The sequence below is a fragment of the Orcinus orca genome, chromosome 13 (genome assembly GCF_937001465.1).
Source record: "Orcinus orca chromosome 13, mOrcOrc1.1, whole genome shotgun sequence".
NCBI classification, from domain to species: Eukaryota; Metazoa; Chordata; class Mammalia; order Artiodactyla; family Delphinidae; genus Orcinus; species Orcinus orca.
Window position 1 is genome coordinate 56,310,413 of NC_064571.1, and position 24,628 is coordinate 56,335,040.

At 37.6% G+C, this 24,628-nt stretch overlaps 1 protein-coding gene across 4 annotated transcripts in view; it reads right to left on the minus strand.

The window, feature by feature from the left end:
* Positions 1 to 24,628, minus strand: part of DYNC2LI1 (dynein cytoplasmic 2 light intermediate chain 1) — a 49,069-nt gene that overhangs the window by 18,760 nt on the left and 5,681 nt on the right. For all 4 annotated transcript variants that reach the window (XR_007470871.1, XM_049696000.1, XM_004265009.4 and 1 more), the window contains exons 3-6: positions 7,919 to 7,953; positions 6,518 to 6,587; positions 4,278 to 4,366; positions 132 to 318 (exon numbers count right to left, since the gene is read on the minus strand). Coding sequence is in view for 3 of the 4 variants with exons in the window: in XM_049696000.1 (XP_049551957.1) it covers positions 132 to 318; positions 4,278 to 4,366; positions 6,518 to 6,587; positions 7,919 to 7,953 (381 nt within the window). In the remaining variant the exon portion in view is untranslated. The remainder of the gene's footprint in view (positions 1 to 131; positions 319 to 4,277; positions 4,367 to 6,517; positions 6,588 to 7,918; positions 7,954 to 24,628) is intronic.

The following is a 24,628-nucleotide window of genomic DNA, read 5'->3' on the forward strand; positions in this document are numbered from 1 at the left end:
CCAGTGAACAGGTTCATCTACATGAAATGAATTTCAACTCATGCATAAAAATCTAAAGAAGTTGTTTGTGATGTTATCTTTAACTATATATGGGGCTAAGAATTCTAGGGATAATCCCAACAGTAACTCACTGGATGGTCCTTCTGCATGTTGCTCCATATCTTCTGTCTCATTTCAGAAACTGCTTTAGCATTTTTCTTCCCCAGTTTCATCATCACTTTATCTACATGAAGTTTTGTGGCTTGCAACAGATTTTCCATGGTGGGCCAAAGGTCATTAGGTTTCGAAAGGTCCAAAACAAGAACAATAGAAAATGTCCTAAAGAAATAAAAACATGTTTCAAAAAAAAAAAAGAGTCAAAATAATTACTATTTGAAGCCATACTATATCAAAATTTATTTTCTAAAAATAACACTATAGTTTAAGAAAAAAACCCCCAGCAATGTTCTAAGAAAAAAATGCCAAAATTATAGCCTTATTTATTCTAGTGCTTTTCCCTAGTGATATTTAAGTGTCACAACTGAAGTTTTTGTTTGAACTAGTAATAATCCAGTTCAAATAATCGGCAAGTAATTGGGTCCAACAATGCCATATTTAGATCCACTTTTGCTGTGTGCTCCAAAGAAGGGAAGCAAAAATAATAATCACAGCAGCAGCAACAATGCAACAACCTGGTGAAGGAGAAGAAAACAGATTTACTGATGGTCCTTGCTAGGAGGACTACCTACCTTATTTACTCTTAACAACAACACTTCCTAGAAGATGTTATGACGGCCATTTTATGGATTAGAAATCTGAGGCACAGATTCATATAACTAGTAAATTGTAGAGCTGGTATTTACATCCAGAGCCACGTGCCTTTCTGCTGTACCTTGCTGCCTCTCTGAAAGCACACCCCTGGCCACCACACACACCACCACTGTGACCACATGCATGTGTGCTCATGTTCATGTAAATCTAACCTCAGCAACAACAACCCAATTTAAAAAGGGCAAAGAACTCAAATACACACTTCTCTATTTAAAGGTATACATATGGCCAATAAACATATGAAAAGAGGCCCAATATCACTAATCATTAGAGAAACCCAAATCAAAACCACAATGAGATACCACTTCACACCCATTAGGATAGCTATGACAAATAAAAGTAAAAATAAACAAAACCCCCCAGAAAATAACGAGTGTTGGTAAGGATATAGAGAAATTGGAACCCTGGTGCATTGCCAGTGGGAATATAAAATAGTACAGCAGACACTGTGGAAAGCAGTACAGTGGTTCCTCAAAAAATTAGAGGATCCTGCAATTCCACTTCTGGGTGTTTTGAAATCAGGGACTCAAATAGATATTTGTATACCAATGTCCATAGCAGCATTACTAACAATTGCCAAAGGGGGGAAATGACCCAGATGCCCATCAGTGGGTTAAGAGATGAACAAAACATGGTATATACATACAATGAACTATTATTCAGCCTTAAAAAGGAAGGGAATTCTGATACATGCTACAACATGGATGCATCTTAAAGACATTATGCTAAGTGAAATAAGCCAGACTCAAAAGGACAAGTATTATATGATTTCATTTACATAAGGTACCTAGAGTAGTCAAATCATAGAGACAGAAACTAGAATGGTGGTTGCCAGGGGTTGGAGAAGGGAGAAATAGGGAGTTATTATTTATTGGGTACAGTTTCAGTTTGGGCAGATGAAATGTTCTGGAGATGGATGGTGGTGGTGGCTGCACAACAACGTGAATATACTTAATGCTACTAAACTGTACATTTAAAAATGGCTAAAACTGAATTTTATGTTATGATATTTTACAATAAAAAATGAACAAACAAATATAGGAGTATTTCAGAAAATGGTCATAATAAGTATGTAGAACCATAATCATGGGCCAATATATTTTTGATCAACAGGGCAAACATTCTGCTAGTAGATATAGCAAGGAATTATAATACATGCTAGTTATAATACAGTCAAGTTATTTTGCTTAGTTTGAGCAAATCAGCTGTGTTGTGTAATTAAAGCAGAACAGTGGCTAAATTCTATACTATAGGTCTAAATCCAGAAAGTAGTCTTTTTAGACATTAATTAGCAAGATTTTCTATAAAATTATTGAGCCATTAAATTCTCTAGCCAACTACATCTATGTCATTTTAATAAGCTCAGAACCAGTTTTGCTTAATTGTAACAGAATATACATAAGTGAGGATACTATATTTTCAGAGTTTTAGTATGGTTAATGTTTAAAAAAGAGAGGACTATGGTTGAACTTTTTTTAACTGTGGTAAAATATATATAACATAAAATTTATCATTTTTTCCAAATGAAAATAACTTTGTTTTAAGCAAAGGAGAAATGGATTATTCAACTTTTTTCTAAGATTAAGATTTATGTTGCCAGTGCACTGGAAATATCTGTGTTACTTTTACCTTCATAGCAAATGACAGCTAAAAACATTTTTTTTTAAACACGACCTTTTAAAACAGGGAAGTGGACCACAGGAAATGCTCTGTTACAAATTATCTAAGGTCTGTGGAAATGTTCAGTGCATCTACACTTATTCTATGAACAGGCATCTTAAAGATAAACAGTATCTAAGAGCACTGGTACGGCTGCTGAGGTGGCTGGGCTTCGTCCAACATAAGGAAATTATATGTCAAATTAATTCCAGCCACAAAACACTCTGAGATTTGCAGCTACATGAGGAGTGAAATGCTTTCCATGAATTCTTCCATCACTCAGCAAGCTACTCTGGACCCAGGCCTATGGCGCCCCTGCCCTCTGTTCATCATAACCCTGACCCCTCTTCTCTCCTACAGCAGGCTCAAGCTGCCCTGGGGTTCCAGGCAAAGAAGACCAAGGACTCACAAAGTGAGGCATTAAAGAAACTGGAGAGGTTTGGCTTCCTGCAGAAACCAGAATTTCTACAAGCCCATGAGGTCTAGAGAAGGGAAGTGAGGTAATATGGCAAGGTGAAGTGCAAGTCAGGGCCAGGTAAGAGCTGCTCCCGGCCTTTTCAGTCCTGCCAGCCTCAGGCCAGGCTGGCTGGCAGCTCTGGGTCCTTCAGCTCCTCCCCGTCCGCGCCATCTCTTCACAACCACACCACCGTGAGCTGCCCGAATTCCCAGGCAGCTTCGATTATTTGTCTCTGTTAAAGGAGGACAAATGAAAACTATACAGCTGTAAAATCCCATGATTCTGAAAAGTAATGTCAGGGGAAAATGGTGGTTATAAGTGAAGAAGCAAGATCTAAATCTATATACATACAATATCCCATACCTGTACAAAGTATATTTATGAACACTGAAAACACTGGAAGAAATACCTCAATATGTTGATAGTTCTTTTTCATGTGATTGAGGATGCTTTTACTTTCTATGTACCTTTCAGTATTTTTCCAAGTTTTCCACATGAGCATACATTACGTTTGTAATAAGTAAAAGACAGTAAATCATATTTCTTTAAAAGAAAAAAAAATCACTGGACAAATACAGCCAACATTACCGGCTAGTTATAGAAAAACAATTATCCTGTTAACAAGAAATAATTCCATACTCTAAAGATCTTAATGGCTGAAATTTAACAAATAATTGTCAAGCCCTTTGTATTTGGTCCAGGCAGCAGCAACCGTTTGTGTTAAACTCTGACAGGAGTAAGATATTTCAGATTTAAAAATTTTGTTTTCCTTGGCTAAGATGACAGTTTTCCACATCTGATGTGGCCACGTGTGGGAGTCATTGTTAGGAAAACACCACCAAAGAGTTTGAGGTTTTCCCTCAGGTTCTGTTTCTTTTAGGTCAGCGAATAGAGACTTTCTTCCTCCTCTGACTCATAGACTTCCCCTGGATGAAGCTTCAATGGTATTAATTAGCATTAAATTCAAAGTAGACATAATGTCCAGCTGCAGGAAAAACTCAGGGCTGAATTAGCTCACGCTTGGATGGGTGTTAGAAATAATTGTTTTCAAATTTATTTTTGCCAAGTGAATTCATTGCCCAAGTGTTATTTGACGTATTTTGTTTGTTTGCAGGCTTGCAAAATATGTTACTAGTTGGAATGCCAACTATTTCACTTCAGCACAGGCCAGAACCTTGGTTCTTTTAAAATCTCTGACAGCATTACAGTTTAAGCACATAGAAAGGAAGTGAACTGTAAGCAACATAAAACTGTCCCTACAAATTCTGGTTCACAAAAGCCTACTCATATTCATCCTGTGGTCTCCACTGGATACTTTCTAACAACTGTTCCTGGAGCTGGCCACACTTACCGTAAGGTGTCACTTGTGATTGGTATGCTGATTAAATCCAGTAAAGAGGTTCCTCCACCTAGTTCCCAAAAATGAGCAATATCTTTTGGCTGAAAAAACAGGGTTTTTTCAAATTAATGTTCTTTGATGTTTTTACATTTTAAATAGTTCTTATATTTCATTAGTACCAGCCAGTAATAATTACGGATACAAGATATTATAGTCCTCAAGACCATTTCTTGGCAATTTTTTGAAAGTTAAGGAAAGGAAATTTTTTCCTTTCTCTATTCCATCCCTCAAAATGCACCAAAACCTCTATTCCAAAGAACAAAAATGAAACATTAAGAATGTACATGTGTACTAAATGCCCTAATTCTACCCTAACCTAATAGAAGACATTAAACAGTGCCCCAATTCTGTAAATATCACATGTAGCAGACACTCACTCAAATTAGAAATAAAATTAACAAATTGAACACATTTGGAATTATCTTTTTGAAAACAATTATAATTTTAGATAGAAATAAAACAGTTGAACAGGAAAACATCCTAATTGAGGGAGGCAGAAGCTCACAAAATAAATCAGACACACAGACAAGACATGAGGAAACGGGAAGAACAGGTGGCAGTCCGGGCTGCAGACTGGGATTTCCCGGGCAATAGTATATAAGCAGCTGGTCTGTGCCTGACTTCCCTGGGGAATGTGACCCGGCTGGCACTGGCCATACAAGCAGTAGGTGGGGGAACAAGGAGAGACTCAACAACTGTTTCCCTTTTTAGAGGACTCCAACACTAGGGGATTGAAAGGGCTGGGCAGCCAAAGGGCTGGGTAGCTTGGAAATAAGACCATCTATTCCATGACAGCTCTCCTACACCACCAGCTAGCTGATGGCATCTCTGCCTCTGGCCAGATACTAAGGAACCTTCAGGACACCAAGATTGTGTGAGGAGCTGATAAAGCTCTTCCACTTAGAACTTTTAGGAGACATTAAATCTGAGAAAGATGTGAAGCCCATCTTTGAATGAATATGGAAAAGCCCAACTTGATAGCACAAAGTTTAACAGAAACAAATAGGTGAAAAAGAATCACATGAGTTTTTATGTGTCTAATACCATGAACTTGGAAGAGGCAGGTGGTCATTAAAGCAGTTTTAGATGAATATATATATTTTGCATTTTTGACAAGTTATCTCAACCATTAAAATTGTTTTGCGGTTGCTATTTGAATCATTAATGTTTGTGGGGGAAATAAGTTTGCATTGGAAAATCTCCCTTGATTCACAACTGGATGAAGAAAAGTTTTTAGAGCTCTTAAAAGTTAAGCTTATGAAAGTTGTCTCAGAGTTTCCCATGAAAAGGATAATTCCATTTCTAGGCTTACCACTCATGCAAAATTCATGTGAGTCACAAAAATAAAGTCCTCCCCCATCTCAATATATTACTTTTTTTCTTTTCTCTTTTTAATTTCACAGTTTTAATAACCAGTTTGGCATTGGTGAATCCAGGAAGCAGCAACAGCCCATTTTAACTGTTTATATACACTGTCTAATAATCAAACACTTGGACTGGATCAATCTATAAAAATTTGCCTCTGTTGTGGGAGATATGGGACCTTCTACTGTATTCTAGATTGTTCTTCCCTACATCTAATTTTATTTTTAAAAGACCTCTTTTTCATATGAGAACTCCAAAAGAGAATTCCATTTAGGAACTTTTATTCCTCTAACATACACTATAAGTTCTCCCTGTACCCTGAACAATGTCTAATTTTCCTCTGTAGATACACTAACACAGTGAAAACAGGATTATAGCCAATTAGGGCCTGTGGTCTCAAATAGCATCACCAACTTGAAGATGTATTTGTAAAAATGCTAATAATCTGGATTTTGACCAGTATTTTTTCATAAATATTCCACAGGTCAAATTCATATTTTTAGCAGATTTTTTGGAGACAGAAGATAACTCACGATGTTATTCTCATTTGAAAGGAGAAAATATGCCAAAAAACTGTACAATAAAGTTACAAAGGAATCCAATTCAAGCATTTTAAGACATAACAAATGAGAAGGCCAAAATATTTCCCCACAGTTAGGTTGGCTTCATATGTGCTGAGTTGCATTTGAGTTAAAAAGTACATAGCTATGAAGTGTACAGCTGGATATGTGCAATGATTGTAGGTAAGATGGAAAATATAAAATACAACGTCAGTATCCTCACTTCTCCATGTATGTGTAGCGCAGCATCACCAAAAAGACACTCACTATGTTATGTCCTTTTGCTCTCCTTCCATATGTATATTCCAAGGCTAAGGTTGGTTTTGGTGGCTCATCCCTGCACAATAAAAGACAGGTAGTATTACCATCATGGGTGGAATTATTTTCTTACGCTATCATCTTACCTGATTTATTTTTGCTTCCTCTTAAAAACTTTGATTAGTAGAGAAGTTACACCTTGTATAACACACTGAGATAAAAATGATTAAGAATTTATACAAAAATTAAATAAGCCTTCAAAATACCATCTTTAGTAGCAACTGCAGAGCATAATGGCACCTGCATGTAGTGGCAGCACCTAGCAACACTGTTGGGGGAGTAGAGAAGGTGCTGGCAGTGTTGGTGGCCATGTTAGGGCACAAGCTCTCTGCATGCAGGCCACGTGGGAAGCACTGACAGCAGGTTTGTGCTCAGCCTTGATGTGGGGAGCTGGGAACCTAATGACTATCAATTTAACGGCAACATCAATGAAAGACTTTTATACAGTTCTCAATCTGAAATCACGGTTCAAACGTAGGCATCATTTAGCTAATGAGAGCTACAAACAAACAAGACTTTCCTTATCAACTTCCTGCAACACCTACCAATCATAATCCTAAATCTTAATCTGGTGGCATGCTTCTATGGTATAGAAGATTAGGAAGTATATAAAACAAATGGTAACATGCACAGTTTAAAGACCAATAATGTGCTTCAAAAGTAAACCCATGAGAGGGCTTCCCTGGTGGCACAGTGGTTAAGAATCCGTCTGCCAATGCAAGGGACACGGGTTCAAGCCCTGGTCTGGGAAGATCAGCAACTAAGCCCGTGCGCCACAACTACCGAGCCTGCGCTGTAGAGCCCGAGAGCCACACAACTACTGAAGCCCACATGCCTAGAGGCCGTGCTCCACAACAAGAGAAGCCACTGCAATGAGAAGCCCACACACCGCAAAGAAGAGCAGCCCTCGCTCGCAACTAGAGAAAGCCCACGCGCAGCAACGAAGACCCAATGCAGCCAAAAATAAAAATAAATTAAAAAAAAGTATACCCATGAGCAATTCGAAGATTGTAATTAATGTTCAAACAGTCATGAACTAGATAGAACTAAAAAGTTTAAATATCAGAGTAGCAGAGCCAAAATAAGCAAGTACTATGGTAGACTGAGTAATTATGTTAATTTCTCCCCCCAAATGAGGAAATCCAATATTAATCCTGTACAATTTCTTTTTGCTTGTTGTTGGTTTTATCTTTAAAGGAGATTGTAAAAGCCATAATAAGGATTCACTAAGAATTAAAATGTTTTGTTTCGGCCTCAAAATTATTCTCTTTCCGTATGTCTTTTAGATTCTAACTTGCCCTACGCAACAAGAAAAAGCAAATGTAGTCTAGAGGTTAACCTAACACTTACCTGTCAAGACACCTTAGAATAATAGTAGTCTTTCCCTGGAAATTCAAAAAGAAAGAAATACTGTGTTAATGTCATCCACATGTAAAATTTTATTATTGTTCATAATTGTGGCCCAAAATAGCTTTTAATCACTTGAATGATAAATTACCTGGAAACTAGAAACTAGAAACTTTCAGAATTATTCCTAAGTTTGATGAGTAGAAAAAGTTAACTGTCAACTTTCCATCAGAGTGCAACTACACTGCTATTATTATAATTATAAAGTCCCGCAGATGACAAATACTAGCAAATCAAACCTCATTTTAGTGGTCAACTTGGCAGCTGTCTTAAATTTTCTCTCTACTCATCAATGCTAATTACTGGTTAAGCTGATGATTAGTGTCTTCTAACATGTTTTAATTCCAATTTGTTGAAGTGGAAATAAAAAAAGATAACATACAAATAAAGGACATGTTGAAAATATGTTCCAAGTAAGCAATCCAGATACCAGGTTAGAGTACTTTTTTGGGTTTGTTTTATTTCTAGGAGATGTATTTATTCTAAATTTCTTTTTAGGAGTAAGGATATATAGGATGGCATATAGGATATCCCATCTCTGCCACTAATCATGAAACTTAACTTCACATCTTAACCAGGGACTGGCTCAGGGGTTTAAATCATTGTGTTTGTTTTCTTAAAACTATTTTTTTTAAACAAACAATCTCTTACAAGAAAATAGACAAAAGAGAAGCAGAGGGGAAAGCTCTACCGAAGGAAACCTTCAGGATCCAAAGAAAGCAGTTTGGAAAACTGTGGACTCTACCAAAAACACAGATTATTTTATTATACATGTGTTTTTTTAAGCCAAGAAAGCTATAATATTTACCAAAAAAAAAAAGATAATCATAAATAAATGACTCCAGATTATATCTGGGCTATGATCAAATTGAATGATTTTTGGTAATGAGATATATAAATAATTGGAATAGTACTAAAAATATATATTATTGAAGGATATTTATTGGTAGGTGTTATATCAGAGTGAAAAACTAGAAACAATCTAAATGTCCCAAATGGGGAACTGATTGGCTATATTAATAACGGCAATCCGTATAATGGAATAACATGCAGCTAACAGGAATGATGACATAGGAATATACATACTGACATGGTAAGACATGCATAATAGATTATGCATGACCCTGTTTTCAGTTAAAAAGCTTCTTTTCCTACTTCTTTGAGATGCACATACATATATAATATGCATAGATACAGAGAGAGAGAAAAAAATACAAAAATGAATCCAGAGAGACATCACATGTTAACAGTGAATGTTTCCAGGTGGTAACTTTGTAGGTGATTAATTTTTTTTAAGAAAATAAAGATCTTCTAATTATCCCTTACCGAATGTGTACATGTAGAATATTTTTAAAGTTTTAAATAAATGAGGACTATAATACCTAAAAATTAATGTATTCTATGTACAAGAAAGTATACAGAATTACTGTATTTTAGAATTGGAAGGAATCTTAGATAATATCTAGCCAATTTTCTCAAGTTCTCATGATCCCATAGTGTTGATTTAAATTATTTTTATTATAATTTCATTTAAATGTATAAGACTACTTGGTGGAATTCCAAATAAACTCAACTCTGGGCACTGAAGTCAACTTTTAGATTACCATTAAAATAATGATCCAAATTTTAAAAATTCACTAGTAAACTGTTGCGCTCTGAGAATGCATCCACAGACCCCCGGGTTTCCTAGTCCAAGAAGCACTGACACAGTACAAGTTCATTTAGAGACTATCAAAATGGATCCCATCTTCCCTTCTATTACTTCAATCACAGCAGTAGAGTAAACAATTACTCTACTTCTCTTCTCTGGCAAGAATCTTAGAGGCTTGTATCAGTCTACCCTCATGGGTGCCATCTCTTCTGGCTTACAGTCTCCCTCTCCCTCTCAGCTACAGTCATTAGTCTTGTTAACTTCACACCCACATGGGCATGGGCAACCCACCTAAGACCCCGACCTCTCAGTCCCCTTTGCCTCCTCAAGAGACTTTTTCCTTCACTCTACTTCTGCTACATGTCACTTTCAAGGTTCTATCTTGAACCATTTCACTACTGGAAATTGCACCACTTCCAAAATCACACAAACAACACATTCTCTAACCACTTTTTTAGGAACCCCACAGGAATAACTCTTTAGCTTTAGTGAGAGGCCTCCAACGTCCATCCATCCTTCTGGGACACAGCTGGAAAGAGAGGGGTGCTCAGGCTACCTGAGCACTGACGCTGCCCGGTAAAGATGTAGCTTCACTGACGCAGAAGTTAGTTCCTGAAAGCCTCATGTCTGTTAACATGTAGAAACATGAAGCACAGAAACAAAGTAGTATTATATACACTATATATATATAAAATATCATAAAATAGTCCCCAACTTAGGACAGTTCCACTTATGATTTTTTGACTTTATGATGATGCGAAATTGATAGAGACTCAGTAGAAACTACACTTTGAATTTTAAATTTTGACCTTTTCCCGGGCTAATGATATGCACTAATATACTCTCTCATGATGGTGGGCTGCAGCTCCCAGTCAGCCCCTCGATCATGAGGGTAAACAACCAATACACTTACAACCATTCTGTATGCACACAGCCATTCTGTTTTTCACTTTCAATACAGTATTCAATAAGTTACATGAGATATTCAACACCTTATTATAAAATAGGCTTTGTGTTAGATAACTTTGCTCAACTGTAAGCTAATATAAGTGTTTTGAGCACATTTAAGGTAGGTTAGGCTAAGCTATGATGTAGATTAGGTTAGATGTATTAAATGCATTTTCGACTGACGGTATTTTCAACTTATGATAGGCTTACTGGGATGTAACCCCATTGTAAGTCAAGGAAGGTCTGTAATATAAACCCCAAATAAGATGAATTTCAGCATCTGCAAGCCTCAACCTTTTTTAGACGTGTCACCAGCAGTTCTACGTCTCTGGCAGAAACTCTGTGGGCCAAGCAAAGCTGCATGAAGATAGGATGCATCTGTTCCTGCTCTGTACGGCCACTTCCAAAACCTTTTTTATCCTTGGCTAAACAAGGGAAACTTACAGTCAGTGGGGAGGGGTCTCTTGCTACTAAAGTGTTCCAAAGGATATGCTGTCCTTTTCACAACAATAAACAGCGCCCTTTGACAAACATCATTGGCACAATTCAATTATTCCTTAAATGAGATTCCTAAAAGTGAACTAACTGAATATAAAATATGAATATTATTTAAGATACTGACTTATTGACTTAGATGCGACTTAGATATTTAAATGGATCCTGGCTTTTATACTCAACTGAGGTAGAAGACCTTAATATTTTCAAATTATGAAATAAAAGTTAAAATATTTAAAATTATATTTACTATTATAATTTTTCCTAGATCAATATAAGTACTTTTTAACTCACACTAAATATGGTATTAGCTAAGTATAAAATTAGTTCATTAACTTCAAGCTCAATGGTTCCATGACCATGAATTTGCACAAAATGTCTAAATATTGTTTTCAAAATGTAATTATTCTAATATTAGGTGATAAAAAATAAAATATTTCATTTCATATGTAAAATTCTTTCATCTGGGTATTTTTCAATCATGTCTTAGTGAGAATGTTAATACTGTCATCAACATTATTTCTTAATTAACTGCCCCCTTATGGTACACAACACTTAAATGATTATTCTACGTGAAATTAGCTCTCTGTTGATCTAAAGGGTATGCTATACCTGTGCACCTATCAACCCATGGATTTTGGGTGACTTCTGCTAATCTGTGTGGAGATAAATGACATTACTAGGGTCAGAAATGACAAACAGATTGTTGTATCTCAACCACCAGCACTTTCCTAGAATGCTGTGGATCAGATGTCATCTTCAGGCTCAGCAGAAAAAGGCACCACGATTGATAAGATGTGTGTGGAAGATGTGTGCCTAGTGTTTGCTATCCTTTAAGGGACCCTGGAAAGCACCTTCTGACAACCAGATTTAGACTATGGGAAACTGGAAAAGTAAAAATGTAGAGGTCTAGATAGCTTCCTTCCCACTTTTCTACCACCTAGAGATTCAGGTTTAGGGTAAGAAAGTGAGCTCTGGGAAGTGAAAGACTAGTCAATGACAAAGTTTTCTGGGCCACACTCTAGGAATACTAGAATGATTAACCCTTTAAAAAAATTTTTCTGCAAGCTTTATTTTTTCCTTTTCCATTATGGTTTATTACAGGATATTGAATATAGTTCCTCAGCTATACAGTAAAACCTTGTTGTTTATCCATTCTGTATTTAATAGTTTACATAGAATGATTATCCCTTGAAAAGAGAGGAAACATATGTCAAGAGGATCAGAAGACCATGCCTAGAAACTTGACAATCAAATGAGAGCACAGAAGACAAGAGAGAAAGGTCTGCATAAATTGAGATGTCATTAGGTATGATATTAAGAAAAAATTTTCAAGAGAATAATGGAAGAGGGTCCATGTAATTCATAGGACAAAACTGCTGAGACAATGCCTTAGAATAATATATTAAAGCCACAGATGCAAAACTATAAGTAATAAGTTCAGTATTATCACAGGAAAACAAAATGACCTTATATATATTACCAAAACCTGTGGCATGAGTGAGTGCAATATCTATGTGAAGAATAAAAAGAGACAGAAGAGGAGGAAAAATGCAGCACACTTTGTGTATCTGTATGGAAACTTACAAACATGCAAGTGGTGGCAGCATAAACAAATGCATTTGCATGAAAATAAATAAACAGGGACTTCCCTGGTGGCACAGTGGTTGAGAGTTTGCCTGCCAATACAAGGGACACAAGTTTAAGCCCTGGTCCGTGAGGATCCCACATGCCACGGAGCAACTAAGCCCGTGCGCCACAACTACTGAGCCTGTGCTCTAGAGCCTGCGTGCCACAACTACTGAGCCTGCGTGCCACAACTACTGAAGCCCGCACACCTAGAGCCTGTGGTCTGCAACAAGCCACCGCAATGAGAAGCCCACGCACCACAACAAAGAGTAGCCCCCACCTGCCACAACTAGAGAAAGCCTGCGTGCAGCAACGAAGACCCAACACAGCCAAAAATAAATTAAAAAAAAAAAAAGCTTAAAAAAAGAAAAAAAATGAACAGGGACTTCCCTGGTGGCACAGTGGTTGAGAGTCTGCCTGCCAATGCAGGGGACACAGGTTTAAGCCCTGGTCAGGGTGGATCCCACATGCCATGGAGCAACTAAGCCCGTGCGCCACAACTACTGAGCCTGCGCTCTAGAGCCTGCAAGCCACAACTACTAAGCCCATGTGCCACAACTACTGAAGCCTGTGTGCCTAGAGCCCATGCTCTGCAATAAGGGAGTCCGCTGTGATGAGAGGTCCGCACACTGTGGCAGGGAGTAGCCCCCGCTTGCTACAGCTGGATGAAGCCTACGCACAGCAACGAAGACCCAACACAGCCAAAAATAATTAAATAAATTAATTTTAAAAAAAGAAAATAAATGAACAGAATGCATGTAATCTCATGGACGTATACTAGGGACTGTAGCCTGACCATGTGAAATGAATAATACAAAGGATATCTCATGACACACATCACAAGAGGAATATGGACAAAGTATAATAGTGTAGGGGATAACAACTATTCAAGACAGTGTCTAAGTCAGTTTGAATTGAGTTTTCTGTCACTCCCAAAGGAAATAATCCAGACTCACACAGAAACTAGGGTCAAAGAGAGGTTAAGTGACTTGTTCCAACCTAGAATTCTATACCTAGATAAACTTTCAATCCAGAGTGAGGGTAAAATAAAGATATTCTAGATATGCAAGGTCTCAAAAAGTTTACTACCCATGTATACTTTCCCAGGAAACTACAAAAGAATGTGCTCCACAAAGATAAGTGAGTAAATCAAGAAAACGGAAGACACAGGATCCAGGAAACTGAAGCTCCAACACAAGAAAGATGCAAAGGGAGTCCCCAAGATGTTGGGGAGGGACAGTAGCTATGCAGCTGCCCCCAGGAATAACCAGTACAGACTACACAGAAGGTTCAAAGATGGGACGACTCTGGCTGGAGAGGGGTACTTTCAGATGATTTGATACAACTGACCACATGAAGATTTGCATTGACCATCTGTTGGGGATTGTGGAAAAAATTAGCAATAGGTACATGGGGAGCCAGCTTCAAGGATGGTTCCCCAACTGGAAAACCAATTAAATTTCAAGTCCCACCAGTGGAACGCTGCACCAGGACACTGAGATATACTGACAGTTCCCTCTTCCCCTGAGGCCTCACCCTGGAAGTGACTTTTTATCTTCTTTTGGTCCAACAGTGAGAGGCAGAGACAAGATGGCAGAGAAGAAGGACTTGAGCTCACCTCCTCCCATGAAAACATCAAAATCACAACTAACTGCTGAACAACCATCAACAAAAAAAGACTCAAACCTACCAAAAAAGATATTCTACATACAAAGACAAAGAAGAAGATGGTAGGAGGGGCACTTTCACAATATAATCAAATCCCACACCCGCTGGGTGGGTGACCCACAAACTGGAAAATAATTATATCTCAGAGGTTCTCCCACAGGAATGAGAGTTCTGAGCCCCATGTCAGGCTCCCCAGCCTGGGGGTGTCTGGCTTCAGGAGGAGGAGCCCCAAGAGCATTTGGCTTTGAAGGCCAGTGGGGCTTGAGTGCAGGAGCTCCACAGGACTGGGGGAAACAGAGACTCCACTCTTGGAGGGCGCACACAAGGTTTCACGTACACTGGGATCCAGGGCAAAGCAGTGACTCCATAGGAGCCTGGGCCAGACGTACTGGAAGGTCCTGGAGGATATCCTGGGGAGGCGGAGGTCAGCTGTGGCTCACTGCGGGGGCAACAACACTGGTGGCAGAGGCCCCAGCGAATATTCATTGGCATGAGCTCTCCTGGAGGTCACCACTTTGGCACTGAGACCTGGCCCCACCCAACAGCCTGCAGGCTCCAGTGCTGGGACACCTTAGGCCAAACAACCAACAGGATGGGAACCCAGCACCACCCATCAGCAGACAGGCTACCTAAAGTCATCCTGATCTCACAGCCATCTCTAAACACACCCTTTAACATGGCCCTACCCACCAGAGGGACAAGACCCAGCTCCAACCACCAGTGGGCAGGCACCAGTCCCTCCCACCAGGAAGCCTGCATAAGCCCCTGGACCAACCTCACCCACTTGGGGGCAGACACCAGAAGAGAAGCTACAATCCTGCAGCCTGAGGAACAGAGGCCATAAACACAGAAAGTTAGACAAAATGAGACAGTAGAGAAATATGTTCCAGATGAATGAACAAGATTAAACTCCAGGAGAACAACAAGTGAATTGGAGATAGGCAATCTTCCTGAAAAAGAATTCAGAGTAACCATAGTAAAGATGATCCGAGATCTTGGAAAAAGAATGGAGGCACAGACCAAGAAGATACATGAAATGTTTAACAAAGAGCTAGAAGATTTAAAGAACAGAGATGAACAATACAATAACTGGAATGAAAAATACACTATAAGGAATCAATAGCAGAATAAATGAGGCAGAAGAACGAATAAGTGAGCTGGAAGACAGATGGGTGGAAATCACTGCTGCAGAACAGAAAAAAGAAAAAAGTATGAAAAGAAAAGAGGACAGTCTAAGAAACCTCTGGGACAACATTAAATGCACCAACATTCACATTATAGGGGTCCTAGAAAGAGAAGAGAGAAAGGGCCTGAAAAGATATTTGAAGAGATAATAGCAGAAAACTTCCCTAACATGGGAAAGGAAATAGCCACCCAAGTCCAGGAAGCACAGAGAGTCCCATACAGGATAAACCCAAGGAGGAACATGCCAAGACACATATTAATCAAACTGACAAAAATTAAAGACAAAGAAAAATTAATGAAAGCAGCAAGGGAAAAACGAGAAATAACACACAAGGGAACTCCCATAAGGTTAACAGCTTATTTCTCAGCAGACACTCTACAAGCCAGAAGGAAGTGGCACGATATACTTAAAGTGATGAAAGGGAAGAACCTACACCCAAGATTACTCTAACCAGAAAGCATCTCATTCATTGGATGGAGAAATCAGAAGCTTTACAGACAAGCAAAAGCTAAGAGAATTCAGCACCACCAAACCAGCTCTACAACAAATGCTAAAGGAACTTCTCTAAGTGGGAAACACAAGAGAAGAAAAGGACCTACAAAAACAAACCCAAAACAATTAAGAAAATGGTCATAGGAACACACATATCGATAATTACCTTAAACGTGAATGGATTAAATGCTTCAGCCAAAAGACACAGGCTTGCTGAATGGATAAAACAAGACCCATCTATATGCTGTCTACAAGAGACCCACTTCAGACCTAGGGACACATACAGACTGAAAGTGAGGGGATGGAAAAAGATATTCCATGCAAATGGAAATCAAAAGAAAGCTGGAGTAGCAATTCTCATATCAGATAATATAGACTTTAAAATAAAGAATGTTACAAGAGACAAGAAAGGATACTACATAATGATAAAGGAATCAATCCAAAAAAGAAGATATAACAATTATAAATATATATGCACCCAACACAGGAGCACCTCAATACATAAGGCAACTGCTAACAGCTGTAAAACAGGAAAACGACAGTAACACAATAATAGTGGGGAACTTTAAAACCTCACTTACACCAATGGACAGATCATCCAAAATGAAAATAAATAAGGAAATAGAAGCTTTAAATGACACAATAGACCAGATAGATTTAATTGATATTTATAGGACACTCCATCCAAAAACAGCAGATTACACTTTCTTCTCAAGTGTGCACGGAATATTCTCCAGGATAGAGCACATCCTGGGTCACAAATCAAGCCTCAGTAAATTTAAGACAGTAGAAATCATATCAAGCATCTTTTCTGACTACAATGCTATGAGATTAGAAATCAATTAAAGGGAAAAAAACGTAAAAAACACAAACACATGGAGGCTAAACAATACGTTACTAAATAACCAAGAGATCACTGAAGAAATCAAAGAGGAAATCAAAAAATACCTAGAAACAAATGACAATGAAAACACGACAATCCAAAACCTATGAGATGCAGTAAAAGCAGTTCTAAAAGGGAAGTTTACAGCCATACAAGCCTACCTCAAGAAACAACAAAAAATCTCAAATAAACAATCTAATGTTACACCTAAAGGAACTAGAGAAAGAAGAAAAAACAAAACCCAAAGTTAGCAGAAGGAAAGAAATCATCAAGATCAGAGCAGAAATAAATGAAATAGAAACAAAGAAAACAACAGCAAAGGTCAATAAAACTAAAAGCTGGTTCTTTGAGAAGATAAACAAAATGGATAAACAATTAGCCAGACTCACCAAGAAAAAGAGGGAGAGGACTCAAATCAATAAAATTAGAAATGAAAAAGAAGTTACAACAGACACCACAGAAATACAAAGCATCCCAAGAGACTACTACAAGCAACTCTATGCTAATAAAATGGACAACCTGGAAGAAATGGACAAATTCTTAGAAAGGTATAATCTTCAAAGACTGAACGAGAAAGAAATAGAAAATATGAACAGACCATTCACAAGTAATGATTTTGAAACTGTGATTAAAATGCTTCCAACAAGGGCTTCCCTGGTGGTGCAGTGGTTAAGAATCCACCTGCCAATGCAGGGGACCGGGTTCAAGTCCTGGTGTGGGAAGTTCCCACATGCCACGGAGCAACGAAGCCCAGGCGCCACAACTACTGAGCCTGCGCTTTAGAGCCCGCGAGCCACAACTACTGAAGCTCGCGTGGCTAGAGCCCATGCTCCATAACAAGAGAATCCACCGCAATGAGAAGCCCGCGCATGGCAATGAAGAGTAGCCCCCACTTGCCGCAACTAGAGAAAGCACGCACGCAGCAAGGAAGACCCAACGCAGCCAAAAATAAATAAATTAAATTAATTAATTTAAAAGATCATATTAAAAAGCTATAGAAAAAAATCTTCCAACAAACAAAAGTGCAGGACCAGATGGCTTCACAGGTGAATTCTATCAAACATTTAGAGAAGAGCTAACACCCATCCTTCTCAAACTCTTCCAAAAAATTGCAGAAGAAGGAAAACGCCCGAACTCATTCTATGAGGCCACCATCACCCTGATACCAAAACCAGACAAAGCTACTACAAAAAAAGAAAATTATAGACGAATATAACTGATGAATATAGATGTAAAAATCCTCAACAAAATACTAGCAAACAGAATCCAACAACACATTAAAAGGATCATACACCATGATCAAGTGGGATTTATCCCAGGGATGCAAGGATTCTTCAATATACACAAATCAATGTGTTACACCATATTAACAAACTGAATAAAAACCATATGATTATCTCAATAGATGCAGAAAAAGCTTTTGACAAAATTCCACACCATTTATGATAAAAACTCTCCAGAAAGTGGGCACAGAGGGAACCTACCTCAACATAATAAAGGCCATCTATGACAAACCCACAGCAAACTTCATTCTCAATGGTGAAAAACTGAAAGCATTTCCCCTAAGATCAGGAACAAGACAAGGATGTCCACTCTCACCACTATTATTCAACATAGTTATGGAAGTCCTAGCCATGGCAATCAGAGAAGAAAAAGAAATAAAAGGAATCCAAACTGGAAAAGAAGAAGTAAAACTGTCACTGTTTGCAGATGACATGATACTATACATAGAGAATCCTAAAGATGCCACCAGAAAACTACTGGAGCTAATCAATGAATTTGGTAAAGTTGCAGGATACAAAATTAATGCATAGAAATCTCTGCATCTCTTGCAAATTCCTATACACTAATGATGAAAAATCTGAAAGAGAAATTAAGGAAACACTCCCATTTACCATTGCAACAAAAAGAATAAAATACCTAGGAAGAAACCTACCTAGGGAGACAAAAGACCTGTATGCAGAAAACTATAAGACACTGATGAAAGAAATTAAAGATGATACAAACAGATGGAGAGATATACCATGTTCTTGGATTGGAAGAATCAATACTGTGAAAAATGACTATACTACCCAAAGCAATCTACAGATTCAATGCAATCCCTATCAAATTACCAACGGCATTTTTTACAGAATTAGAACAAAAAATCTCAAAATTTGTATGGAGACACAAAGGACCCCGTATAGCCAAAGCAGTCTTGAGGGGAAAAAACAGAGCTGGAGGAATCAGACTCCCTGACTTCAGACTATACTACAAAGCTACAGTAATCAAGACAGTATGGTACTGGCACAAAAACAGAATTATAGATCAGTGGAACAGGATAGAAAGCCCAGAGATAAACCCACGCACCTATGGTCAACTAATCTATGACAAAGGAGGCAAGGATATACAATGGAGAAAAGACAGTCTCTTAAACAAGTGGTGCTGGGAAAACTGGACAGCTCCATGTTAAAGAATGAAATTAGAACACTCCCTAACACCATACACAAAAATAAACTCAACATGGATTAGAGACCTAAATGTAAGACCAGGCACTATAAAACTCTTAGAGGAAAGCATAGGAAGAACACTCTTTGACATAAATCACAGCAAGATCTTTTTTGATACACCTCCTAGAGTAATGGAAATAAAACCAAAAATAAATAAATGGGACCTAATGACACTTAAAAGCTTTTGCACAGCAAAGGAAACCATAAACAAGATGAAAAGACAACCCTCAGAATGGGAGAAAATATTTGCAAACAAATCAATGGACAAAGGATTAATCTCCAAAACATATAAACAGCTCATGCAGCTTAATATTAAAAAAACAAACAACCCAATCCAAAAATGGGCAGAAGACCTAAATATACATTTCTCCAAAGAAGACATACAGATGGCCAAGAGGCACAAGAAAAGCTGCTCAACATCACTAATTGTTAGAGAAATGCAAATCAAAACTAAATTGAGGTATCACCTCAAATCAGTTAGAATGGGTATCATCAGAAAATCTACAAACAACAAATGCTGGAGAGGGTGTGGAGAAAAGGGAACCCTCCTGCACTGTTGGTAGGAATGTAAATTGATACAGCCACTATGGAGAACAGTATGGAGGTTCCTTAAAAAACTAAAAATAGAATTACCATATGATCCAGCAATCCCACTACTGGGCATATAACCAGAGAAAATCATAATTCAAAAAGACACATGCACCCCAATGTTCACTGCAGCACTATTTACAATAGCCAGGTCATGGAAGCAACCTAAATGCCCATCGACAGATGAATGGATAGAGAAGATGTGGTACATATATACAATGGAATATTACTCAGCCATAAAAAAGAAAGGAATTGGGTCATTTGTAGAGACGTGGATGCATCTAGAGACTGTCATACAGAGTGAAGCAAGTCAGAAGGAGAAAAACAAATATCGTATATTAACACATATATGTGGAACCTAGAAAATGGTACAGATGAACTGGTTTGCAGAGCAGAAATTGAGACACAGAAGTAGAGAACAAACGTATGGACACGAAGGGGGGAAAGCGGCGGGTGGTGGTGGTGTGATGAATTGGGCGATTGGGATTGACATGTATACACTGTTGTGTATAAAACTGATGACTTATAACGACCTGCTGTGTAAAAAATTAATAAAATTAAAACAAAGAAACAAACAAAACCCAAAATCTATGGGACGCAGCAAAAGCAGTTCTAAGAGGGAAGTTTATAGCAATACAATCTTACCTCAGGAACAAGAAAACTCTCAAACAACCTAACCTTATACCTAAAGCAACTAAAGAAAGAAGAACAAACAAAACCCATAGTCAGTAGAAGGAAAGAAATCATAAAGGTCAGAGCAGAAATAAATGAAATAGAGATGAAAACAATAAAAAAGATCAATAAAACTAAAAGCTGGTTCTTTGAAAAGATAAACAAATTGATAAACCTTTAGCCAGACTTATCAAGAAAAAAAGGGAGAGGGCTCAAATCAAGAAAATAAGAAATGAAAAAGGAGAAGTTACAACTGACACCACAAAGGATCATAAGAGACTACCACAAGCAACTATATGCCAATAAAATGGACAACCTAGAAGAAATGGACAAATTCTTGGAAAGGTACGATCTTCCAAGACTGAACCAGGAAGAAATAGAAAATAGGAACAGACCAATCACAAGTACTGAAATTGAAACTGTGATTTAAAAAACTACCAACAAACAGAAGTCTAGGACCAGATGGCTTCACAGGCAAATTCTATCAAACATTTACAGGAGAGTTAACAACTATCCTTCTGAAACTGTTGCAAAAATTGCAGAGGAAGGAAAACTCCTAAACTCATTCTACAAGGCCACCATCACCCTGATACCAAAACCAGATCACACAAAAAAGAAAATTACAGGCCAATATCACTGATGAACATAGATACAAAAATCTGCAACAAAATACTTGCAAACCAAATCCAACAATACATTAAAAGAATCATACACCATGATCATGAAAGTAGGATTTAACCCAGGGATGCAATGATTTTTCAACACCCACAAATTGGTCAGTGTGATACACCAAATTAACAAATTGAAGAGTAAAAACCATATGATCATCTTAACAGATGCAGAAAAAGCTTTTGATAAAAATCAACACCCATTTATAAAAACTCTCCAGAAAGTGGGCATAGAGGGAAATTACCTCAACATAATAAAGTACCTCAACATAAATAAACTACCTCAACATAAAAAATAAAATGGGTTTGTCATGTATGACAAACCCACAGCTAACATCGTACGCAACTGTGAAAAGCTGAAAGCATTTCCTCTAAGATCAGGAAGTAGACTAGGATGTCCACTCTCACCACTGTTATTCAACATAGTTCTGGAAGTCCTAGCCATGACAATCAGAGAAGAAAAAGAAATAAAAGGAATCCAAACTGGAAAAGAAGAAGTAAAACTGTCACTGTTTGCAGATGACATGATACTACATGTAGAAAATCCTAAAGATGCTACCAGAAAACTACCAGAGCTCATCAATGAATTCAGTAAAGTTGCAGAATACAAAATTAATACACAGAAATCTGTTGCATTTCTATACATTAACAATGAAATATCAGAAAGAGAAATTAAAGAAACAATCCCATTTACCATCACATAAAGAAGAATAAAATACTTAGGAATAAACCTACCTAAGAAGGCAAAAGGCCTGTACTCTGAAAAGTGTAAGATGCTGATAAAAGAAATTGAAGATGACACAAACAGATGGAGAGATTATACCATGTTCTTGGACTAGAAGAATCAATACTGTCAAAATGACTTTACTACCCAGGGCAATCTACAGACTCAATATAATCCCTATCAAATTACCAATGGCATTTTTCACAGAACTAGAACAAAAAAAATTAAAATTTGTATGGAAACAAAAAAGACCCCGAATAGCCAAAGCAATCCTGAGAAAGAAAAAAAGAGCTGGAGGAATAAGGCTCCTATAGAAATATAGATCAATGGAACAGGATAGAAAGTCCAGAAACAAACGCACGCACCTATGGTCAATTAATCTACAACAAAGGAGGCAAGAACATACAATGAAGAAAAGACAGTCTCTTCAGTAAGTGGTGCTGGGAAAACTGGACAGCTATACATAAAAGAAGGAAATTAAAACATTCTCTAACACCACACCAAAAATAAACTAAAAATGGATTAAAGACCTAAATGTAAGGCCAGATACTATAAAACTCTTAGAGGGAAACATAGGCAAAACACTTCTAGATCCACCTCCTAGAGTAATGAAAATAACAAATGGGAACTAAGTAAACTTAAAAGCTTTTGCACAGCAAAGTAAACTTTAAAGAAAATACAAAGGCAACTCTCAGAATGGGAGAAAATATTTGCAAATGATGTGACAAGGAATGAATCTCCAAAATATACAAATAGCTCAATATCAAAAAAAACCAAACAAACCCAATCAAAAAATGGGCAGAAGACCTAAATAGATATTTCACCAAAGAAGACACACAGATTGCCAAAAGCACATAAAAAGATGCTCAACATCAGTAATTATCAGAGAAATGCAAACCAAAACTACAATGAGGTATCACCTCACTCTGGTCAGAATGGCCATCATCAAAAAGTCTACAAACAATAAGTGCTGGAGAGGGTGTGGAGAAAAGGGAACCATCCTACACCTTGGTGGGAATATAAATTGGTACAACCACTATGGAGAACAGTATGGAGGTTCCTTAACAAACTAAAACAGAGCTACCATACAGTCTAGCAATCCCACTCCTGGGCATATATCTGGAGAAAACCATAATTTGGAAAGATACATGCAACCTGATGTTCATGCAACACTATTTATGATGTTCATGCCAAGACATGGAAGCAACCTAAATGTCCATCAACAGAGGAATGGATAAAGAAGATGTGGTGTATATATATATATATATATATATATATATACACACACACAATGGACTATTACTCAGCCATAAAAAAAGAATGAAATAATGCCATTTGCAGCAACATGGATGGACCTGGAGATTATTCAACTAAGTGAAGTAAGTCAGACAAAGACAAATATCATATGCTATCATTTATATGTGGAATCTAAAAAAACGATACAAATGTACTTATTTACAAAACAGAAACAGATTCACAGTTTTCAAAAACAAACTTATTGTTACCAAAGGGGAAAGGTGACAGGAGGGATAAATTAGGAGTTTGGGATTAACATAAACACATTACTATATTTAAAATAGATAATCAACAAGGACCTACTGTATAGCACAGGTACCTCTACTCAATATTCTGTAATAACCTATATGGGAAAAGAATCTGAAAAAGAATGGATGTTTGTATATGTACAACTGAATCACTTCGCTGTACACCTGAAACTAACACAACATTGTAAATCAACTATACTCCAATATAAAATAAAAATTTTTAAAAAGGGATGGTCCCAAATGAGCCCCACCTCCTGGTATTCACACCCATCTGTAGTCCCTCACACACTGCACTGCCCTTTTTGACCAACAGCATATGGCAGAAGTGATGGCATGTCACTTCTAAAATTAGGTTATAAAAGACTGTAGCCTCTGTCTCAGGTAACCTCTCACTTTTGATCTCTCACTCTGGAGGAAGCAAGCTGCCATGCTGTATGCAGCCTTGTTGAGAGGTCCACATGGCAAAGAACTAAAGCCTCTGGCCAAGAGCCAGCAAGAAAATGATGCCTCTTGCCAGCAATCATGTTGAGGAGCCTGGAAACTGATTCTCCAGTTTAGAGAATCTCCAGTTTAGTTATTTAGAAATAACTAAAGTTATTTCTCCAGGCGAGAAATAACTTTAGTCCCAGATGACATCTTGACTACAACTTTATGAAAATTCTTAAGCAGAACCACCCAACTAAGGTGCTCTCAGAGTCCAGACCCTCAGAAACTGGGTGAGATAATGACTGTTGTTTTAAAAGCTGATAAGTTTTGAGGTAATTTATTATGTAGCAATAGATAACTAATGCATGTAAAAACTAAGGTACATATAAAAACTAGGCAAATAAAAAACAAAGAAGTTTTAAACTTCAGGAAAAAGTTACTTGAGAAAGGAAATATCACAGTTTTGCACTTGGCACACCAGCAAAAATGATTTAGATACTTATAATAAAATAAACTAACAATGAATATTGATTCAGCCCAACATGATAATAGCATTCAGCCCAACATGATAATAGCAATGATATTACTAG